This window comes from Rhodnius prolixus, unplaced genomic scaffold, assembly GCF_049639745.1.
Source record: "Rhodnius prolixus isolate KJV_2025 unplaced genomic scaffold, Rpr scaffold_8, whole genome shotgun sequence".
Lineage (NCBI taxonomy): Eukaryota > Metazoa > Arthropoda > Insecta > Hemiptera > Reduviidae > Rhodnius > Rhodnius prolixus.
The window spans coordinates 21209885-21230011 of NW_027411593.1; the positions used below are offsets into that span (position 1 = coordinate 21209885).

General features: G+C 30.3%; 1 protein-coding gene across 3 annotated transcripts; it reads right to left on the reverse strand.

Annotated features, from left to right (window-relative positions):
* Window positions 1–1497: 1497 nt before the first annotated feature.
* On the reverse strand, window positions 1498–19647 carry LOC141451021 (uncharacterized). Of its 3 annotated transcripts, XM_074122035.1 has the most exons (26): window positions 19453–19647; window positions 19013–19106; window positions 18587–18673; window positions 16380–16478; window positions 16132–16214; window positions 15524–15564; window positions 15361–15441; window positions 14087–14161; window positions 13871–13996; window positions 13637–13759; window positions 12873–12994; window positions 12488–12576; window positions 11449–11614; window positions 10846–11083; window positions 9811–10103; window positions 8959–9119; window positions 8816–8880; window positions 8357–8457; window positions 8091–8149; window positions 7256–7388; window positions 7050–7171; window positions 4019–4213; window positions 3322–3551; window positions 2519–2742; window positions 2238–2415; window positions 1498–1663 (listed from the first exon to the last, which is right to left on the reverse strand). In XM_074122035.1, the coding sequence occupies exons 1-26, from the start codon at window positions 19568–19570 to the stop codon at window positions 1640–1642; spliced, it is 3327 nt and encodes a 1108-aa protein (XP_073978136.1). In that variant the 5' UTR covers window positions 19571–19647; the 3' UTR covers window positions 1498–1639. The 3 variants fall into 3 exon arrangements, with proteins under 3 accessions (XP_073978136.1, XP_073978139.1, XP_073978138.1); XM_074122038.1 differs by lacking the exons at window positions 18587–18673; window positions 19013–19106; window positions 19453–19647 and adding an exon at window positions 17655–17804; XM_074122037.1 differs by lacking the exons at window positions 1498–1663; window positions 2238–2415 and having other exon boundaries at window positions 2548–2696.
* Window positions 19648–20127: the final 480 nt, after the last annotated feature.

Consider the following 20127-nt stretch of genomic DNA (forward strand, 5'->3'; position numbering starts at 1 on the left):
ATATTAAACCTTTTATCTTATATAATTATTGAAAAATTAGAATAAACAGTGACAGAACGTAGACAATACTGTTCACTATAAAAGAGGACTTGTAAAAAACAAAACAGACCACCAATTTTGTGAAACTCGCCTTTTATTAAAAAATTAACTTACTTCTGAGTAAGAGAAAATAAAAATTACTCACTAATTTAAATTTACGATTCGTAAATTATGGTTTCTTTGGCGAAAATTTCAAAAATATTGAAGAAACTAGGATGATAACAATGAAATAAATATTTATGTGACTTTCAGAATAAAATACTATAATTAAGACAAATTTGTACAAAAATTACTTAAAGTATTTGAAAAAATAAAAACTTGAACATTTTAAATTCAAAACATACTATCCTTTTTGTGGTCAGAGTATTTCGGACGTGATAATCAAATATTGCAAAAATTAATGCCCTATTTAACAAATAAAAGAAAATTGCACCTATTTTTTATTAAAACATTGCACTTACTTTTTAAAATAAGCTTTACAATATTACAAGACAAAATGAATAGCCACTTTTAAAAAAAATGTTTTATAGTTTCCTTTTAATATGCATTTATATATATATATATATTTAATTTTAAAGATAACTTTAAATTTAAGAATGGAAACTCAGTTTTGATAAAAAAAAATCAAATAACGTACTGTATATTCACTTAAAAATAATTATTTCTTCTAAAGTGGTATCTACTCAATTTAACAAAGTATAAAAAATAGAAAAATTTATTAACAAATACGAATACACTTATGGTTACAACCATTAGGCGTGGTGATGATTTTAATTAATAACAAATTATGTTCTAGTCTAGAGGATCAGCTAACCGCAAACTACTAAAACTTACATTTTCTTTTAGTATAATAAAAATTAAATAAATAAAAAAAAATGTCATGGCACAATGAGGTAAACAAATGGTATTACACATAAATAAATCAAAATACATTTGAATCAAGTTTTACAAAACAGATTTGTAACTGTTTAAAAGATAATGAAGGTCTGGGTTGCTACAAATTCTTTATTTTTATCAGTGTGGTTTTTAACTTAGTGACTACATACTTTTTTTTAACTGTTTGTTATCATTACGGTTTCAGATTTGTATTGATCTTTACAGATTGGTTAAATTATAGATTCGTATAATAAATTTGAAAGTTTTTTTTAAAGGCTCTGTCACATGCTGCACAAACTGCCTGATACCTAAGTACACTTCTCTGCACAAACAGAATCTATCTATGAAGATGAGTGAAAGTAGGAAATTGAGTAGAATTTAAAAACGAAACTAGGTAATTGAGATCAATATTTTTGTAACTTTCAGAATAAAAAATACTACAATTATTTCTAACATTTATAAAAATACTTGAAAAAATATTTTTAAATTCTACTCATATTATTCATTTTGTGATCCAAAAGTGCTTCTTCAGACGTGATGTTGCACAAATATTGTTTATTTACTGCCTAATTTAAATAATAAAACAGAATTGCTATTGTGTTTTATTAAAATATTGCACTGTATTTCTTAAAATAAAGATTTACATTTTTTCTTTTTTTTTTTAGTGCGGCAGTTGCTAAATTTTCATTTTTAGAATAATAAATATGAAGAAGTTCGTTGTAAGCTATCTCACATCTTCATCCGAAATCTGAAAATCAAAAAAATCAAAATAACAATTGAAAAATTAATAATTAATTATATTAAGTTATTAGAAATAATGCTTATGTAATTATAATATTGCTAAAGCACTGAATTATTTAAAAGTTCATAAATATAATAGTTGATATTGCTAAGGCAAAATACGAATGGCAAGAGATAAGCTAAATGTTAGTACTCTAGAAGCAGATCGCGGAAATCCTGACTTCGAATCCACCCGGACACTCTTAGATTTTCTCTACTGAGGTCCTCTTCCACCATACTGTCCACAGATAGTAAACATTTACTATCAGAACCAAATAAATTCATTAGAGGCTTGCAGCGCTCTTTTTAGTTCAGTGGCATGGCAGATGTTGACGCGTCTTAATTATATACATACAGTATGTACATACAGTACGACTTTTATCTAAGGTTCAACAGCCATTTAATTAAAGCTTGAATGCTGAAGTGAAGTTGCTTGCAACTGCTTTAATCCACAATCTTCCATAGCAGGACTTAATTAAAACACTATTAAATTTTGAACCCCACTTTAATTTTTTTAATAATTTTAGTATTGTAATATTTACGTTTGGACGTTTTTCCATCGGATTATATTCTGGACAATTTAAAAACTCTCTTTGCTCTCCATGTAATAGAGTCTGAACAACCCAAGCTTTAGAAACAACAGGTAATTCTTCTGCCTTAGCCAATCTATACTCTTCTTTAGAGAAATGTTTATCTGAAAGAATAAAGCTAAGGATGGTGCTACCTGTGAAAAATAAATTGAATAATTATTTGTTTTAGAAAACACTGTGAGAAAAAGTCTTAAATTTTTTTAAAAAAATTACTATTAAAAATAAAAATCAACCTACCTACAAAATCATGTTTACTGGTTGAAACAACTGTAGCTCCCATAGCAATCAGTAGAGTACGCCAAAATTTAAGACATTTTTTAATATTTATTGCACACATATGGCCAATGAGAGGTTTTTTCATTTTTATCTTTGTTCTCTCCAATAATGTACCATTTTCTAAAGATCTACCAGCTGGCATTAAAAAGCCGAATTTCAACATTTTGTTCACTGGATAATCCTTAAATATTAATAACTATCTGTAAGTTACGTTGTTTAATGTTAAAGTAACGTTAGTTTTTCTAAAGAGGTACCTCACCACCCATTGAGAAAATCTCATTTCAAGTTGTATCAACTCATTTAGAAATAACTAACTGTAAGTATTCAACAGTCAGGAATGCTTGAACTCAAACCCAAAACCTCACCGCGTTACCTCTGAGAGAATACTTGCGGTTATAAGAGCCTTATAGTTTCCACAATCGAATTTTAGCTCCCGCGAGAAAAATTATAAATATAAAGACACATAAGATCAGAAATAAATAAATAAATAGACTCAGAAGCTTAAACAAGCTTTGGTTTCAAAATAATTTTGGGCTCCTTAAAATCGGCCAATCATACGTTCAATTCGGCATATGTTTTGGAATAGTATTTTAATCCAACGATAAGGGAGTACAACAATCCTATGCTTCACAAAAATTTAAAAATTGAATATTGCGAATGCCCCCAATATCAGGAGTGCAGTTTCAATAAATTTGTATTAATACCAAAAAACAAATCTAAATTTCAACTATTGTAATAAAAACAAGAAAAAGTTCAATACCTCTTTGCAGCAATTAATTATCAAATCATGCCGATATATTGGGATTCCTAGAGCGATGCTCAACAAATAATTTGGAGTTTGACACGGATAATCGGATATTGTTATAGTTTTTGAATATTCAATGGTGTTCACATCGGCCACGGATGCATATATAACTCCTCCACCTCCTATTATCTGCATTTTTAAACGCATGTAGTCAAACGGGGCACAGTTTTCAAGTTGCTCTTCAACTGAAATTTAAATACAAAACTTTTAAACCAAACAATTTTATATGCTAGATAATTCCAACTATTAGTACTATGAGTTCTTTAATTTGCAGAATAAAACACTTTATAAAATTTCCCAGTTCATTTGAAATAGCAATAGTCTACAACTTATATATCACTAGGGTACCTAAGTCCTGATGACCCTCTGCGATCCCACATACTAATGTACAATAAAGCAAATGTACCAGTAATTAGTTAATTCTATACAATATTCCTCTTCAATTCGTACTGTGTTGAATCGGTCGCATTAAGGCCTATCAACTATGATGCTTTGCCAATTCATGAACAAAAATTTTAATACCAAGAGTCACGTTTTATAAGTGACTTAAAAAAAACAACATTGCATTTATAAAAATATCCTTTCTCACAAATGCAATTACTTCCTTTATGCTATTATCAACGTTTCCCAAAAATGAAAATGCTATACTTACAATCTGTGACACTGCCAGATTCGTCGTTTTCTGTGTTAGATGAAGATAAGAGCATGCTATCTTTTTTTGCAGCCCTAAAAGCTTTGGAAATTATTTTAGTTCGATCTGAATGAGTTAAGATAAAATTAAATCCTTGAAAAATTGTACTTTTCTGAATAGGGCCAAACGTATTAATTATATTTATCTCCTCTTGAGCTGCAATAAATAAAATGATAAATATGTTTAAGGTATGGAACAAAATTAGAAAGGAGGAGATATCATCTCTTTTATCGGATTGTCAACTGAAACCAAAGATAACCAAGAAAGAATCTCTTTACTAGATCATTTAAAGGTTACCAGAAAAACTCGTAACCAAGTGTTTGCAACGTACACATAAAAATAAAATTACACAACAATAACTAACAACAAATAATATTGTTAAATATTATTGTTATTTTGTTTAAATTACATTTGATTTTTGAAAGTTACTTTATGGAAGAAATGAAATCTAACATAATACTGCTGATATTTAATTGTGTTCGTTTCTTCAATTCATTTTGATACGAAGGAAACATCTGAAGGAGTAAGTGAAGGGTTTTGGAAAACGTTCAGAGGGAAATCATGGTTTATATTCAATCTCCTTAACAAAAACTTACAGTTTTAAAAGTTAAGTATAAGGGTTGATTAAACGCCAAAAGGTACACAAATCAGCAGTTCCCAACATTTCATTAATACTTCATTGATATAATTTAAGTAATTTTACTGCATTAACTTTTCCTTCACATTTTTTAGAATTTATTAGATGTCACAGACCCTTATGCTGGCCATTTTCGTCTACAAAATATTTACTCAAGTAGCACACCATTTAACTTAGATTGACTGTAATATCTATTTATCTATAATAATCAAACTATTAATCACAGGTGAAAAAGAAAACGTTATAAAAAATATAAAAAAAATAAGAGGCTAAAAAATTCATAAACTTTTTTTACATCAATGATTTTATGCATTTATTTTTATTTTTAAATAAAAATCATTGGTTTAAGTTCATTCTTCGATTAAAGTAATTGTTATTTTATGTTGTAGTCAAACGTTTGTAATAATAAGTAATAAATAATCTGGCTTTATCGCAAATAATATAGTTTTCTTCAATTACATTCTCAATCTAGGTGTTCTTCCCACAATGTTATATATATGTAATATAAAATAAAGAAAATAAAGATATGCATATTTTTAGGACAGCTAATTATTCCAGTATTTTACCATAAGTAAAATTAGGGGGACTAAATTAAATTACAATTGAGAAATGAGTAAATATTGTTGAATAATCTACTTGTTATTAAATGTATGTTATTTGTGCTCACGAATATTTCGGTAAGACGAATTTAAGACTGAAATATTGTTTTGAATCCTCCGTGATTGAAATTTAAAAAGTGGCCGACTCTAACTTTGTTTTTTTCTACTTTAACATGCATGTATATGTGACTACTCAGAATAATTCATCACTCATTTTATCATAATTATAATAAAAAAATATTATGAATGAACTGGCCAGCATAAGGGTCTGTGACATCTAATAAATTCTAAAAAATGTGAAGGAAAAGTTAATGCAGTAAAATTACTTAAATTATATCAATGAAGTATTAATGAAATGTTGGGAACTGCTGATTTGTGTACCTTTTGGCGTTTAATCAACCCTTATACTTAACTTTTAAAACTGTAAGTTTTTGTTAAGGAGATTTTTGTACCTTTTGGATAGATTTTCCTTTTTGTCTATTTGCAAAGTTACGTCTGCTTTACAGATTTTTTAAAATTTGGAATAAGCTATTCTATCATTATAACCTGATAAGGTGTTAAATCGGAACCGTAACTACCACTGGAGAGATCTTTTTAAAGAATGATTATAGTTGCGGTCCCCAAACCATCCTCAATAACCATTTTTTTGAGAAAGCGTTTTGAATAAAATAGGAAGGTATTTGTACGTAAATAGCAAAATTAAACTGCGATTTCAGTACTTCCTTTTAAGAGGAGCAAGAAAAATAAACTGCGATTACAGTACTTCTCCCTAAAAGGCAAAGATTTTGAATCGAACGACAATTCATTCATAATGTAAATAGGTTCACCCATTGATAATTTTAACGATTGCAGTACTTCCTCTTAGTAGGTGTAAGAGCATGATGGCACATCACAGCCACGTAGAGGAGCTTTAATTACTGCTTCGTGCTAAATTTTATCAAAATCGGACTAAGCGTTATAGAAATATTGGTAATAATAGATTTAGAAAGGGCTTTACTTGGGTGGGGCAAACTCCCCTCCTTATAAGGCACAGCGTCGAGACTTTTAAAGTACAAATCTGTACAAAATTTCGATTCGAATGACACTTCATTCATGAAAATCGGTTCACGCCTCGATAATTTGAAATGATTGCTATACTTCCTCTTAACAAGTGTAAGAGCAGATCGTCGCTTTAATGTTAGGTAGGGGAGCCCTAACCCTATCATCCTACCAAATTTTATCAAAATCGGGCCAAGATTTACAGAGTAATTAGTAATAATAATTTTGGAGGGGGCCTTACATAAAGGGGGCTAACTCCTCTCCCATTCGATGTACAGGGCCGAGACCCCCAAAAGGCACATCTACATAAAATTCCGAATCGAATGACACCTCATTCATGAAAATCGGTTCACGCGTTTAGGCGCTACGTTGTTTACAAAAAAGGTAACAAGAACAACAACAACAACAACAACAAGAAGAAGAAGAAGAAGAAGAACAAGAACAAGAACATTTTTTGAAAAAGCCGTTTTTGCTCATTTTCGGCAACTTTTTTCTCGAAACCTATTAGATCTGGGTGGTTGCAAAAAAATTACAGTTATAAAGGAGGATTTGCCCTATATTGTAAAGAAAATTTGGGAATTTTATCTTTTATAGAAAAATAGAAAAAAATTGTCAAAGTTGGGTGTTTTTCAACGTTACACTTTTTCGTGCAGTTTTTGATGGTCAACCCTTATACAACTGTCCTACCGGACAGTTTTAATATAAAATATTTACTTACACGTAACTTTTACAGCAGATTTAATCTTTCTCGGTTCTAAACATTTCCTAGCAGTAACCGCCGCAGGAATGAATTCAGCGTCTAAGTCACTATCTTCAAAATAATCAAACTTACTAGAGTCACTGAAAAAATTAAAATGAAGTGAAAAAATATATTTCTACAAATTTATGAAGACTTTCTTTAAAACAAAAATATTTAATGCAAACCTTATTTCAGACTCAGAAGATTTACTTTCACATGTTTTTTCTTCAATGTTTTTAGTAAAAGCTGTGCTAGAACTTGGTTGTGATTCGAATTCTAATTTCTTTTTAAGTTTACTTCTTTTGACTGTTTTATACTCTGGAAAAAAAAGAAGGTATTTTACTAAGTACTTCGTGATATTTATACATAATTTGGAAAATTACTGTTCTTAAGTGATATTCAATTCTGTTCGTTCCTTCAACTCATTTTAATGTAAAAACAAAATCTGTAGGAGTAAGTGAAGGGTTTCTGCAATCGTGAAGGCAGGAGCCGTAGGCTAAGGTTTTGCTCAGGCTCAGACTAATTTCCAATACGTACACTTCGAAGAATTATGCAAATAAGAATCAAGCAGGAATTATTTACAATTTATTTTTAATTTTAAGTTAACCTAGGTTTTAAGAATAATAGTCTTCGATTTGCTTAAGGGAGGGGCGACTACAAGTAATATTCAATGCGACCCAAAAAGATCTATTGTGGCTGTCCTACTCGGTTAAATTTTAACACAAATCCAAAAAGTTGATGTAGATATCGTTATTTTAAATACCAGATGCACTGTTTTTTAAAGGGACAAATACAAAACGGTTCACAAGATTACAGGTATGTAAATGACAAATTGTCCTAAACTAAAAACGTTTTGCAAAATAATGATATTACCCATAAGTAAATTAATGGAGGGCTGGAATAAAAGAACTTAACTATGCATTGCCAGCTTTTAATAGTTATATTCAGAATTGAAAGGCTCGCCATTTTTAACAGAAAATTAGCTTTAGCATTTTCAAGATTTAGGTAAAAATTGCTTACCTTCGTCACTTGCTAATACTTTCTTTCTTTTAATTCCTTGCTCAAAATCTGAATTTTTTCTGAAAAAAATAAAAATAAATAAAATATGATCATTACTGGAATAAAATGTATAATTTGTTAAATAATATTAACCATCTAAAATCGCTTGGTTAAACGATTTGAAGAGGTGGAATTAATCTTTTTGTTCCCTCAGTGACGTCATTACTATCTCAAGAAAAATGACACAATGTTTAAAAAGTAATGTAAACGAGACAACCAAAACTCACTTTTGTCTAGTTTGCTTAAGTGAAGACTTCGCTGGCCTTTTCTCTACTGTCATAGAACTGGTTTTTTTAAGAGTCTTTTTAATAGTTGATTTAATAGATTCCTAAAAATAATACCAATAATATTTTATGAAATTTTAATCATATTTTCACAACATATCTTTATTATCATCATACAACCGTAAAGAAAGCCTAAAAACAAAAAAGAAGAACCAATATTAAACGAAATTTTCATTCACCATTTTATCATCGATGTCGAAGGGCAATTTTTAAATCGAACTTTCTGGCAAGAAAAGTAAGACTTTGAAAAACGAAATTTGAAGAGTGTGAGAATTTAATTATTTTTTTAACACAAGAAAAAAAAACTGTAAATTAAGATAGTGTAACTATCAAATGATCGAATTCGTCGAAATAACCTAGAATAGAAAAACATAGTTACAAGCAGTTAATTTTTATATTTACCTGGGGGTCTCTAAGAGGTGTTTTAAGTTGAGATCGCAGAAGTCGTTTTCCTTCAAGTATTGCAACTTTACAATAAATTTAAATAAATATACAATTTCAAAAATAAATACCATCACATTATATATACATATGCATATACTAACAAGGTGCCCCAGATTGTAAAACTTGAGGTTTTCGAGGAGTGACTCCAAGTTGTTTGATGGTTAATTTGTAAAACCAGACTTTTTCAAAAGAAAAACTTTTAATTTCTTCTTTAATCTTTACGACAAAGTGCAAAGATTCTTCATTCTTTTTGTTGGACAATCTAAAAAGAAAACAATAATGATAGAAATAAATCTGACTAGTGAGGAAAACCAGGGAAAATTAAGAGGAGTAACAAAAGTCTTAGCGTTTACCACCTTACTATTCATTAAATGGTTCGATTCATCACTTTCATGTTTTCTCTCCGACAAAATAGGCCAAGATCTCTTTAAATTGAACTCATCTATTAGTCTATAATTTGAAGCCTTTTTCTAGGAAACTTCCCAGTTGGAATAAAATACGTGAAAGACCTTGTTTTCCCCTTCTCTTTGTTTCTTAATTGTCTACCATGCAAAAAAATGGACACTGAAGTGGAAGAGGTAGTAATCAAGAGGTGCCATATTTGGGCTGTAAACTCGGTGCAAGTGAGGTTCAAAATTAAATCATCGACTAATGGAAGGCGTTTAACGTCATGTGTGGACTTCATATCTTAAAAAAGGAAACTTTTTTCGTTTGCAACAGTTTCCAGTAAACCGAATTTATATAATTTAGATGAGTAATAGGTAAGCCTAAGTGCAATACAAATCACTAGAATGTAATGAAATAAATTCAAAAAACAAAAAATTAACCAAAAATAAATAGTGAAAGTGAGAGAGGCGGAACATACAGAATTTTATTACACCCTCATGCTTTATTTATTATAAAAAAACACACGCATAATGCGATAAAACGATTTAAAATAGTAATAAACTTACTTCTTAATTTCTACCAACGTCCCTTCAACAAATAATTCGTTTCCCACATCACACATGATGTCAATACCTGCATGAATCATAGATACCGGCACAATATATACATTTGCCAACACCTTTGTTGTACCATCCAAAAAAGTAACAGTAAATGGATCTTCTGAATCATTCCACATTTCTTCGGTAACTCCCACCAATTTACCTGGATAGTATTTATTTATCCAACATCCAAAAACCAACAGATCTTTTGTAGTTGGCTCTTCAATATTCTGCTGGTGCTCTTCCTCTTTCAATTCTACCTAATGAATAAAAATTTTAAAAAATCAATAAGAATTTATTCTTCTATAATAATAGGAAATTGATGTCCAGGTAAAATGCTAATAAATAATTCAAGAGCATTTTAGTTACACTCAGGGATAGGAATAATTTCACTAATGAGTAATGTACGATTAGTAGATATGCATGCAGATATGTAGCAGAAATCCATGCAAAGATATAACGGCATTTTAAACTCAGTTTAGACGGTCTAAAAGTCTGTCGTTTGAATAAAGACACGCCAGAAAATATTGCTAGCAGTATTTGATCCCAAAATCTTATTTTATGGCTTCCATTTTAGATAAACTAAGAACTACCTTCTAGATATGGACAGAGCAGACAGCAGCTAATTTAAAAACTAGTAAAGTAAGTAATCGCCTATTTTTTCAGGCAGGGCTTAACGTCCAACTATCAATAATTTAAAAACTACTTATCACGATTATAAACAGCGCAATAAGCTTTAAACGTCCACTGAGGAGTAACTTCTGTGAAAATTGCTTCACATAAGTTGTTACCAAGATAAATTTAAGATAATAAGAATTACTATAGTTAGCATAATAAGAAAAGAGGTGCTAATAATGACCCAAATGATTAAAGATTGTGCCACCTCTCCACAACCCGCAACAAACATACACGGGCATTTCTCAGTTATAAGAAGTTTTTTTAATATCCTCTTGTCCTTAATGTACTAATTACAATTATTTTTATAACAATTTCTTGTTTAACCTTTGAAGGTGTGCTGGAAGTAGGCGCATGAGAACCATTTTTCAATACTTCTGGAAATACATTTAATTCTGTTTTGGATAAATTATGTAAGTCAATACTTAGTATTTCTTCTGAAAATACTCCTTTGGACGATGTACTAGATACACCTTTTACAAATTCTTCCTTTGAATAAGAAACGGTTTCCTTTGTCGTAATTCCTTCAAGTTTTGTAGAAGAATTTTCTAAAGAACTGCTTAATCTACATAAAAAGAAAGACAACAATGTAAAATTATGATTAAAAGTAAAGTAAGTAAAGTAAAGTAATCGCCTATTTTTTCAGGCGGGGCTTAACGTCCAACTACCATTTACTAGGTATCGTGGACGGAGGCGACTAGCTAACGTACTTTACTAATTCTCATTTAATCATTAAATAAAATCCAAGGCCAAGACCGGGAATCGAACCCAGTACCACAATGCATATTAGCTTTGCAGGTCTCGCCTCTTAACCGCTCGGCTACCGTGGCGCCTAAATTATGGTTATTATAGCCATAAATTATAAACATACTCGCATAATTAATAATTTCGCTTTTTAACAAACATATCTTATCGCAGGATCATACTTACATTTCATGACAAGCTGTTAGTGATTCAACTGACCGAGAACTAGAACTTACTAGATCATTTTGCTTCAATAATGTGCAGTAACATTTACAGCAACAAGTTTTAGGACGGTTGTATTGCAAACTTCTATCTACGACAGTAGATGGTACTGCAAACTGATGAGAATGTCCTGGAAATAAGCAAACTGATATCAACAATTCGGTAATTTACCTTTATAATTTTGTATTTTTATAAATTAATAATGACTTTTGGTGTAATATTATAACTTAAAGTACTGAAGAAATACAATATTTGGCCAAAGCTCAGGTCTTTTTAACCAACATTACTGGACTAGCCCATGGTGATGAGATGACTTCTTGCTCAAGATCACATCTTACTTTTGCATATCAGTGAGTTTCACGAGCTCCTCCTTAAAAGGAGCTTGTCCAATTGGCCGCTTATTCTCCGTATAATTACGGTGTGCTATATACCTCGGTCCTAAGCAATAAATTTTTCGAAACTGGTCGAACTGGTCTACATAAGAGCTGACTCAATTAGTTCGAATAAATCATCACTGCCATCCTAGGACTACCCCAATGAATCTAATAAACTGCAACGACTATAAACTTGTCTTCCAGTGCGTTATTCTCCACGTGGCCTATCTCACTCTGTGCAGAAATAGTTCCCGGTTTTCAATGGAGGTCGAAGTGCCTAATAGGTATAAATTCCGAGCTAATTTTAGCAACAACTTAGGCAGTAAATAATTTATTTTTCTCTATTAGATCTGGCTGGGTTTAGAGAATATACACCCCTAAAGAATGACTTCTTTTACAAATTTATAAGTCTCAGAATAACAATATTTTTTACTATTACGGCATCTACCGTTTTCTTTTCTTCTGCGGTTAGCGAACGTTGCTCTGATGGCCAATTTTCTTTTAAACAATTAAAAAAGGATGGCAGCATTTTTATTTTTATTTTTTAACGCTTATTCTCTAACAGATATTCACAGAAATCTATGTTGCATCTCATGGTGGACATTGATAACAAAAAAAAATACACTCACTTGATCGACTATGAACGGATGCGGAACTGGTAGACGATGAATCTGGAATAGAATGTCTTCCTTGAAGAAGAAAAGGAAGTTTCGGAAGGCTGCAAAAAAAAAGAGAAGATAATCCAAATAGTTTCATTGAAAATAAATGAAACTAAAAATAATCATAAAAATATACCAAATGTTCTAAATAAATGAAAAATTTTTTTTATAGAATTCTGGAAACCCGATTAATGTATCACTTTAAAGGAGGCAGTAAGTAATGTTTAGAATTGTGAAACGCATATTTGTTTCAAATACAAATTTATTGTAAAGGAGACATAATTCTTTTCATTATAATTACTTAGTACTAAAAGAAATTTAAAATTAAATTATTAATTTTTATAGCTCTACTAACCTTTGTACACTATTAGATTCGGAAAGTGATGAGTGGTCAGCCAAAGATCCTGAAGAAAGAGACATTTTTGAAGGTTTTGTTTCATTAAGTACAGCAAAGTGGCTATCCGTTATACGATTCATCTAACGTTTAAAATTTTACAATTTTATAAAATTGCTTTGGTAGTCACTTTATAAAATTAGTAAATTATAGAAAAAGAAAGAAAACAGTCCTAACAAGACAGAATACATCTAATGCTTCAATTTTTCTAAATTTTGCATATTACTGTGGGTAAAGAAAGCACTTTATGCTAGCTAAAAAAAAAGGCTCGATTATCGGATAAAGGACTGTAGCTTTTCAAGATATGTACATAGTTTTTTTTTTATTGAATTTGCTGATTCCTTCCAAATTTCTCTGATTCATTTAATTTTAGAGTTCATTAATCGTCAATTATACCTAGCCCTTTATTTAGGAATAAAATCTTGAAATTTTTCAAAAATACAATATTTTTAATCTAAACATTCCATCCCAGCTTACACTAGTTGTTTCAGTTAGTGCTAATAAGCACTTAAAAATTATAAACAGTTTAAGGTCAAAAGTCCAAAGTTACTTTATAATTTGTTTTGGATATTATTACCCTTCATGTTCTGTCTTAGAAAGTTTGAAATCAAAATGTTCCGAAATCATTTACCGAATTTACTTTAAATTAATATATTACTGTAAGACAAGTAAGAAATATTTAAGGTAAAAGTACATACAATTTAATCTATTACAGCCAACTTTACCTGTTCCACGGAAATAGCTTTGATTTCACGTTTACTTTCATCTACCGTAAATCCCAAGGTACAAATATATTTTTCATAAAATGTCTTCATTTGGACATCTTTTTTTAAATTTTCAGCTGTTCCCTGTAAATAATATTAAACTATATCATATTTTTTGAAAAACGTTCTGCAGGGTAATAATTACAAATTAATACAGTTATATTACTAAACTTCAATAACATCAATTTTACTAACATTTTTGAGAACATCGCCAGGATCCAGCAATAATTTTTCTTTTGGTTTTTCAACTATATTTTTTGAAAATTGCTGAATTTCATCTTCAGTTTTGTTTGTAGTCTTTAAATATTTAACAACATTTTCCTAAAACAAGTATAATTGATACAATACATACAAAAGAGAATATATGCACAAACATAATATAACATAAGCAATGTAATTTAATTTGTTTACCATTGCCGAATTTATTTTTTCATAACTACTGCTGACTTTCCTCAACAAATCCATTTTTGAAAGATTAATTGTTTCCTAAATAAAAAATATATACATTACTTTTATAAAGCCATAACGGCTATTGGATATACAAAATTTTAAACAATTTGCAGATTGAAATGAAATGTTAATTTATAAATTCGTCAGAAAAATATTCAACAAAAAGCATGGGACAGATTCGAAAAAACGATTGATTGGAGAGAACCGACTGTAACGTCCAATCCAGTGTAAGATCAAGGTATAAAGTTACTCAAGAAACATTGATAAAAAACTTATTTCCTAACTAACATACTTCTTGATGAATTAAAACTACAAATTGCATTAGCTTCTCACGAATTAGAAGCGGTTCTATTAGAGCGAAAGTAGATAAAATCATTTTTATAACGAATTAAACGTGCTATCGTGACTGAAGCAGTAATCAACTAGCTGTTCCAAAGTAAAAGGTACCACTCGTTTGGAAACAGTTGTTTAGTAGCGTTTCCACCAAAGCTTAAGTGTTTTGCAGAAATCGCTCCCTATTTCTGAAGTATAATTGAGAATATTTTGAAGATGATTTCAGTAGGTGGACAAACGCTCTTCAAGCACTGCAATAGCTAAAGGATTAGTGTCCAACTACCAATTAGATATCGTGGACTAGGATCTGAACCATACACTTTAATACTAAAACTTTATCTAACAAATAAAAAAGTAGCTAAATGTGGGATTCGAACTGGAGATCTTCAACTTACAAACCCACACTTCATAGTCACTCCACTAACAAGCCGCCCAAAAATTCTTTGTATTTCTATTTATTATTGTTATTATAATGTATGAAAAGGTATAAGTAAGATACAGAGCTAGACTACATTGTGTGAGTGATTAGAATGAATGTGCGTGATGTTATTGCACAGTGTTACTGGCGAGGTGCCAAGACCTTCGAAGAAGAAACAATAGATGGACTTTCTTCCACGGGATTGTTTGAACATTGCTAATATTGCTTCACTTATTTTAGCAGAATTACTTTATCTCTGTTTTCTGGATAAAATAGAAATACATCTTAATTGCACTAAAACTGCCACAGACTAGACGCCTTCTAACTCGTGAAAATCTTTTTTTGAGTACGAGGACAAGTTATTAAGGAGGCGCCTAGGATTACCGATTCTCTCAGAGATTCTGTCGAAGTCCGTTTGATTATAATCATTATATCCACATTAAAAAAAATTACGAAAAAAGAGAAGAAATAAAAAAATACTCACACTTTTTAATAAAGTTTCCATAACGGCCATTCTTTCTTGAATAACATTGAAATCTTCTAAGAAATTTTTAATTACATCCTCCTATTCAACAATTATTACATCAATAATTTTCATAATTAGCCTTCAATAATTGTAACAGCACAATATTACTGAATTTACTTACAAAAGTAATGGAAGTACTTTGGGATAACAGCTTCTCCAAAACTGCAAGTAAAAAAAAGAGTACATTGGAGCTTATTGATGTGAATGTATGTATATACTTAAGGAGCAAAAGGCAGAGATGGTCTACCTTTAAGAAAGCCACTTAAAAATAACTTGTAAGAACAAGTTAAAAATATAACGTATATTAATGTAAAGAACATCAGAATCGATTACAAATTTTTCAAAAATACATTTTATTTTGTATGGCATTAAAAATATTCTGTTTTTAAATCAAAAATGAAGATATAGTTAATAGTTTGCTATTAATAGTTAGCTACCCAATTCCACAAGCTTCCTTGGAAAATTTCAGAACTACCGGTTCATGATGAGAAACTTTCCCAATATAACAATGAATCGTGTAATTCATACCCAATAGCTTTGCGAGAGGAAAAAAACCTCTACCAATTCGACCCAGTGTTTTTTGGGTATATAAAATGAGGTTAGATCCATTACATATTTATCACAAATCAAGATGTATGAAGAGTTTAATTAGATTATATATTTTTTGGGAAAACTAAACTAATTTAAGAAGTATAATTACAAAATCTTGTGTACATTGACTATTTTTACCTTTAGCTGTAGCAATCCGTTTACTTTCTTCAAATTCTGCTATCATTTCTGGAGGTATTGTGCAAAAAATATTTGGATCTGATCTGAAATTATTTTTAAAAAATGCTTAATTCAGGTTTTTTATAGTTCTTAACAATTTATTTGAATAGATTAAAATAATTTTGTATCTCAATAAATTAAATGGAATGTTAACAGAATTTTGAGACCACTTCATAATGAAAGACTTAATAAAATGTCTGATAAATTACTTTATATCTTCATAATTGTAGAAGAGTTTCAATTCGCCTTTCGCACCAGAAGGATGAAGGCTCGTGTACCTTTGATAAGCTAATTTTGGTCGGTTTTTCCTGAAAAACGAAAATCAAACAGAAAATTAAGGATAGAAGAAGAGATGAAATAGCATTTGTCTTTGCTGAAGAAATTGAGTAAAATATAGCTGCCAGTAGTAAATAATGGTCATATTTTTAATTTAACGTAAATTACTTTTTTTTTTGATACCGTTAATGCAACAAGTATTGTATTAAACTAGAGTTGGTAAAGAAATAAAAAATAATTCAGTATCATAATAATAATAAAAAATAAAAATTAATTTACAATTTACAAAAAAGATTAATTAAATACAAAACGGAAACATTTTTAACTTCTGTTGGCAAAAAGAGGAATTCTACGAGAAAAAAAAAAGAAAAATTACGAATTGAATCATCATTTGGAAATGGCTGAATGAATTCTTCTACAAGACTGCGCTTATTATTATTATTATTATTACTGTTCATCCTTCATCATATTATTCGTAATTGGAGAGGAAAACCGTTCACTTCCAAAGCCTCTCTGGACTTAGTAGGTATTCTAAGAAAAAAAAAAAGCCACAATTCTAGGATGTATATCCAGTGTCCCAGGCCTGAGACATTCAAGCAATTGAACTATATTTCTATGCATGCCTGACAAGGCTAATCAAGATATCAAGATTGGATGGTGCACTCAGATTGAATGGTGTACTCACCCAGGTAGTGGCACAAGTTCTTCCTGCTCTTTAGATTAGCTTTTTCAACCCATGGTACACAGTTTAGCTCCACCAGTAAACTTTTTAGTTTGAATAACCATCTAAGTTTTGACAGTTCCAACTGGATTAAGGACTTTTAAAACAATGAAACAACAGCGGCCTCTAACAATGTCCTGAATAAGGCGATAACCTCAGAGTTTTCCAAATTTACTCGTTATATCTACTGCAATAGTCCCAAAAATTGTTTACTGTCAGGCATACTATTTATGAGAAGAAAATAACATATTTTATCCTCTGAAACAGTTCTAAAAAATTTGAGCTGATATCTGTATTGTCGAGAGAGAAACTAAACATCAAGAACACCAAACAGTTGTGATTATAATCCACAATGATTCCGTAACCTCTAGATTTACAAGTTTTCGATAGAACGCACAAACAGCAAATAATGGAAGTAACGATGCTAACTGACTTATTAACTAAGGGACCTTAAAATACAGAAAAATACTTAATATAATTCACTTACTGGAATATAAAAATTGTTTAGTACGAACAGCCTTCGTCGTTTTTTATCTATGTACCATGTATTATTGTTGAAAATTAGAGTAATCATACTGACACTTCATCACTTGTAAATAAAACTTGAGATTAGCTTCAACGTGGGCGCAGTGTTTATGCAGGTAGCTATTAGCTAGTAAGGGATACATTAACCTGTCTTTGAGTAACATACATTACATTCCCGCCAAAACAAAGCAATGATCAATAATACACAAATCGATTGTTTTCACAATTACAGACTGCAATAGTAAAGTTCGAAATTTTGCAATTCTACTGAGCAAAAAGAAATAACTTTAATTATCAAGTAGAAAAATTGTAACTTTCTGATCGTTTCTGTTACTATGATGAGTCATGATTAGGTAAAACCTTAAGAATCTATAAATGATAAACCGAAAAAAAAACGGAATATTTTCAATCGAAATGTGGGTTACCCAAAAGAATTTGTAATATCCTTGAACATTAATATTGTAATAAGAAAGAAACAAGTTCTAGACATAATTGAGAAAATAAATTTTGTGCGGACATTACTGGTTTTAACGTTGGCGTTATACACGGCACGAGAGTCATATAAGATGGAGCGCAATCAGTCAACTTGTGGCCATGTACAACTTCTTCCTTAAGAAGTTCCCGGACTGTACATTAATCGTATTAGTTACATTCCTTAGACTTTTTTTTTTCTCCCGACTTACCACTAAAAAAGGTTCCCCTGATGCAATTAACAGTGCTAGACTGCTGCAAAGCATCAACTTCGATTAAGACTTTTTAGATTGAATCCTCCTCTTGGGTGCTCACTCGGTACTATTACTACTACTACTCTTGTTTGGATCATATTATTTTTTAATCTTAGATATTCATTTCATTCATTAGATATACATTTTAATATGAATGTAAAATACTCACATCACTTCTACTCGAGAAGTAGGATCTGCTCTTCTTGGAGTTATTTGAGGTTCTGCTTCATGTGAATCCTCAAAATCATGAGGGCAACTAAAAAAAAAAAAATAATAATAATTTATGGGAGACAATTTATTAAACTAAAAAGAAAAGAGTATCTTAGAATAAAGTGGAAGACCGGCAGAGAGATGGGGGATGATGACTGGTGGAATAGAGGGTTAAGGAATCAGGAAATGACCTGACGGAAACCCGTAGAAGGAAAATTCGGATTAGGTAAGTAAATAAGAATACTGTCAAATCACGGGAGCATAGATTCTCAAAATTAAATCCACATCTTTCAAGTAAGCAGCATAACAGTAACCCAAAATAATAGAACAATTACAGTCAATGAAATAAGAAATAATTAATAAAATAAATTATTTTAATACACACCTTTTCTTAGGCTTACGATTCTTTGCAGGGTAAACCTTTAATTTTTTATGAAATGAAGAAGCTTCATAAGTATTTTTTGCAAATTCAAGCCCATCTAAAAATAAAAAAGAAAAGGAAAATTAATTCATTTTTTGTTTTAATAGCTAAATTTGGCAAATTAATAAAACAAAATTAAATTAAAAGAATTATTGTGAAATAAATATAAAAACCAATATTTTGTTCGTTGATATCTCAAGACACACAGGAATAATCGGTGAAATCTTGTATTAAACTATTTTTAGGTCCCTTTCTATAATTTTACACTAAACTTGTTAACTCTTCTACGACAACTTAAAATCCTATTTCATGCAATAACTGCTCTTCGCAATGTTTATTACAAAAATTTTATCACTTTTAATGATACGTTATGAAGTAAAAAAACAATATGAACAAATACATACTTGAATTTGATAAACCGGTAAATGATCCATTGGAAGATGAATCAGGGCTAGTATCTTGCAATTCGAGGTGATCGTTTTTCATTTTATTTTCAGTTGCTCTAAGTTCCAATGCAGGCATTGATTAACATAAATTAACTTAAAGTTGATCGAATTTTGTATGACACTTCACCTAAGAGGGTTAGGTTTGAACTGAACGTAAACAAACATGGCTGCTCAAATTTTCTACCCCTCCAAAAGGATGGTTGGACTTATAAATTGCGAACAACCTTACATTTAATTTAGTTTGTAATTGTTGTGATATATATTTATATATAAATATCCAATTCTCTTAGATGTAAGACGTACTTCGTAATTTAGGCAACATATTTAATTCACGGTGACAATAGTAAAAGTAGCCCTCAATTAATTTCTGAATTGATGCTGCAGAATCTGTTATAAAATGGTACTCTCCTGAACATCCGTAAGGAAAAGTGAGTGCCGACTAGTGAAAAAAGTAATTTTCAACACGTTGTCTCATGCAAAATTTCATTTCAAACACTTCCACTTGCCAAAAGCTACTCAAAAATCCAATGGGTGATCCTTTTATCCATTAAATTGTTGCATGACGTAAAATGGATCTACTAGCACAATCCAAAATGAAGAGCTAGTCATTGTCGATCAGTTCAGAGCATTAGA

Coding starts and splice junctions, on each gene's coding strand:
- LOC141451021 (XM_074122035.1), bottom strand. CDS start 19,570: ATGCCTGCATTGGAACTTAGAGCAACTGAAAATAAAATGAAAAACGAT. Junction 12,577..12,872: donor GAATCTAATAGTGTACAAAG/GTTAGTAGAGCT, acceptor TTTTTTTTGCAG/CCTTCCGAAACTTCCTTTTC. Junction 10,104..10,845: donor CTTCCAGCACACCTTCAAAG/GTTAAACAAGAA, acceptor TTTATTCATTAG/GTAGAATTGAAAGAGGAAGA.